Source organism: Geospiza fortis, unplaced genomic scaffold (assembly GCF_000277835.1).
Source record: "Geospiza fortis unplaced genomic scaffold, GeoFor_1.0 scaffold59, whole genome shotgun sequence".
Taxonomy (NCBI): Eukaryota; Metazoa; Chordata; class Aves; order Passeriformes; family Thraupidae; genus Geospiza; species Geospiza fortis.
The window spans coordinates 2,976,756-2,980,701 of NW_005054381.1; the positions used below are offsets into that span (position 1 = coordinate 2,976,756).

At 48.3% G+C, this 3,946-nt stretch overlaps 1 protein-coding gene across 1 annotated transcript in view; it reads left to right on the plus strand.

The window, feature by feature from the left end:
* The first annotated feature begins 3,150 nt into the window (after positions 1-3,150).
* The window catches only part of TSPOAP1 (TSPO associated protein 1), a 47,664-nt gene continuing 46,868 nt past the window's right edge, over positions 3,151-3,946 (plus strand). The window contains exon 1 of the mRNA XM_031060365.1: positions 3,151-3,450. Coding sequence (XP_030916225.1) covers positions 3,178-3,450 — 273 coding nt within the window. The 5' untranslated portion in view covers positions 3,151-3,177. The remainder of the gene's footprint in view (positions 3,451-3,946) is intronic.

The following is a 3,946-nucleotide window of genomic DNA, read 5'->3' on the forward strand; positions in this document are numbered from 1 at the left end:
GAAGGTGAGACACTTTGTGGGACATCACTCCACTGGGGACAAGCGCAACAGCGGTGATGGAAACCAAGCTCTGGGAAGTGGTGGAGGGGAATTAGTCTCAAGTGGAGGCTGAAAACAGGGGAGGGGATTTGATGTGTAAGCTGAGTGGGGACGCTTGGGGGAGTGTGTGGCAGAGACTGTCCATATCTCTCCAGAAGAGTGCGTTGGGGGACACCCTGCTTGTCTCTCCATCAGTTCATGGATCTGAGCTGCCATTTCCAGCAGTGACTAAAACTCCTTCCCTGGAAACCCCCGAGAAGCCACAGACACAGGGTGACTTTTCAAAGGGCTGAGCTGCAAACAAGCTGTAGAAGCAGGGCCTCCTTTCAAAGTGTTTCTTTGAGAAGCACATTCCCAAAAACCAGTCTAGATCCCAAGCTTCGAGCTGCAGCTTTCTGAGGAGTCACAGCCACCATGGGACTGGGGATAACTCAGTGCCTCCTGACATGTTTATTATGACAGCTGCAAATCACCAGGGAGGGCTGGGTGTTCATGAAACCATCCGCAGTGCTGGTGTCTGCTTCTGAGCTGGTGATCTGCATTCCCCTCAGTACCAGCACAGGCCATGCCAATATAAATGGTGGGGAAAAGTGGTGATTCAGCTCATCCCTAGATCTAGGACTGGTCAGAGCTCTTCTGTGTGACAGTTCTGAAAGGAGCCTCTGCAGACAGCTGGAGCTGGGTGATGTGGTTCCCACCCAAGGTGACTAAAGCAACCTGTTCTGGGCATCTGAGTTGCATCTTTGAATTCCAAAATGGATGCTTGCAGTTTAGGTCAGTTCAAATCTCCAAAGGATCTCAGTAACATTTGGGCCTATGCTGGTTTCCCCCTGTTTTGCTAATGCAAATGTGGTCAAGTGACACCCAATCTCCCTGCCCCCAGCTGAGCTGAACACTTGCACTTCTACCTGTCCTACTTAAGTGGTATTTAGGTGACAAATACTTCCTCACTGAAAATAGCTTTATTTTTGTCCCGGACCGCCCCATATGTTCAGTTTACCTACAGATTTGAAGGTGGATTCTCAGTCTTTCCTTAATGTAGTCAGGATTAGAACAATGGGGTATATTTGGTGTTTGTACAGAGCCACCCTATTGATCTTTCCTGGCATTAAACCAAAGGACAAACCTATCCAGGTCTTTCTGTGCTCTACAGTGTCAGCAAGAAGTTTCCTTCCTATTCCTTTGATTTCTCACCTCAGGCCCCCACAGAAAGGGGAACAGACCCTTTCCAAAGCACTCTGATTTTTCTAGCAGAGTGTGCTGGGCAACCTGAACCTGCTAGGGACAGGTGTGACAGATTGCAAAGGAATGTGACGGAAGTGGGTGAGCAAGATTCATTCCTGGCCAAGGCAAAGCACATGGGTGCAACTCCTAGGGCTGACAAATTCAGTCACTGCCTTCCTAGGCTGACCTGGGTGAACACCCTGTCCCTGCTGATCCTGTCTGTGGCACCAGCAACCAGGACATTGATGCCTGAGCAGGGAATCCACAGAAAAGAGAGCAATATAGATCATTCTGTCTGATCTTGTTTTTCCCATTTCTCTTCCAAGCAAACCGCTCATTAAATTTTAATTTCCAGCTACTTAAAATTCCAAATTCCCCTAATCTGTCTGCAGCATGCAAAATGCATTATGCCAATGAAGGGTGTTTTATGCAGAGATATGATGTGCACACTCAAGGGTTTGCAACCAAATCAATTTTAATCTTGGGTATTTAAATCAGTAGAAATTTTTCAGTAGCTATGAAACAGATACACTCAGTTCCCTGGCAGTAGCAGAACTCACAACGTGCACCCTGGGCTGCAAATGCATTGGCCTTGTTTTGCAAAGCCAGGACTCTTAGGATGGAATAAAATAATTTCCTGAGATCGTACTCCAGTGATCTGCTTCCAACCAAACCCCAGCTCCAGCTAAATCCAGGCTGCAATTTCTTGCAGCATGGGTTCTTGGAAGTGCAGGACTGGGGGGAACAGCTGCAGGGGATTGGTATAATAGAAACTGAGGGGAGGACTCAGCTTTTTTCTACTCCCTTATTCCCCCAGGCTTCAGAGGCTGTCTGTTGGGAATAGCTGCCTTTTTGTGGTGGGGGAAGGGAGATTTTATACATAGCCCCAGCCAATTTTGTTTAAAGAACTACTATCCTGATAGCCTGAACATGGAGCTGGCAGAGAGGGGGCTCAGCTGCTCACTTCTTGAATCTATAATCAGTTCCCATTAATGCTGCCTCAGTTTCCCCATTGCAGTGTGAGAATAACCATGGTTCTCTCCACAAATTGAATTTATAAAGCACACACTATTTTTAGGGCAAAGAAGAATCAAACAGGGAAGCAGATTAAATTTGTTCTGGATACCAATTATGTCTTGAACTCTCTGGCTTAGGAGCTTTCCAGGGGAATGAACAATGTCTCCTCAGCAGCAGATTTTTAAAGACAGGTTTTTCATAACCTGATTTTGTATGTATCGACATGCAGGTACATGTTTCTTCAGCTTCCTGAAATCAGGAAACCTTTGAAGAATCAAACAAGCTGGTGACATATTCTCCCCAGTTTTATGAGAATCAGATGGTGCTGGTTCCTTTCAAAAGCTGCTGTGTTTGGGTTGTGTGTGGATGGGAGTGACCCCTTGTGCTATAGATAGGTGTCCATCACACATACTATCTTGAGAGGAGAGAAATCAAGAATGTTAGGAAACCAAATATTATCCTGAGAAAGAACTGACCAAATCCCAGATGTTCTTCATTCCTGCAACCTCTCAAAGCCAAGTGCTTGCCAGCACCCACACCAAGAAGTAAAGAAAGCAGCAAGAGCTCTGGTTTGGCTGGGCTGTGAAATGACATTATCCTGCCACGCTCCCTGCTGGCATGTGATGAGATGGCCCATGCTTGGAAAAGCCCGGCACATCATGCTGGGAGAGCTGCAGGAGCATTACAGGCCGGGTTTCATCTTCACAAGGAATAATGTTTTTGCATAAAGGATGTAAACCAAGTTTTGAGGCTTTGGAGACCCAGGAATCAGCCATGTGTGTGTGCCACACTACCTGGGTGGGTTGAGGCTGGGTTTTCCCAGTCTCTCCTCTTTTGGAGTTTGCGTGTTAAATGTGAGATGTCCCACCTTTTGGAGCTTGTCAGTGCCATGGTGCCATGGTTGGTTTCCCACAGGATGACCCTCGCTGCCTGAACATCATCGAGTTCGACCGCCTGCTGCGGGAATCCCAGCGAGAGGTGCTGCGGCTCCAGAGGCAGATCGCGCTCAAGAATTTCAAGGAGTGTCTGCGTTCCTCCAAAATGAGCTCAGGCAGTGCCATGCCCAGTGCTGCTGCACATCCAGGACCAACCAATTCCTGCCTCAAAGATGCACCTCAACCAAAGGAGGCCTTGGGAGACTCAGTGCTGGGAGGGAGAGCTCGCAGGGAGGTGAGACAAGTGGGTCAGCAATTGGAAAGTTTGGCTATTTAATTACTCAGTTAATTGCTGTTCTTAGGGAACTTCAGTTAGAGACGGTGAGGGCTGTGGTTCACATCCACTGCAAATAGGTGCAGTGCTGGTTTCCAAATGGACACATTCCAGCACCAGGTCTCAGGGCGAGGAGGGATGTGGATACTGCTAGCAGTCCACAGCAGCACAGGGACACTGAGCCGTGCCAGGAGCTCAGTCCTCCTCGTTTTCCTAGCACAGGGTTCCCATGCTGTGTTTTTCAGCCTAGGAAAGCAGGTAATGTTTCTTCTTTAGAGAATCATAGAATGATTTGGATTGGAGGGATCTTAAAAGTGCATCTCATTCCACCCCCTGCCATGGGCAGGGACACCTTCCACTATCGCAGGTTGCTCCAAGCCCTGTCCAACCTGGCCTTGGACGCCTTCTGGGATGGGGCAGCCACAGCTTCACTGGGCAACCTGTGCCAGGGCCTCCC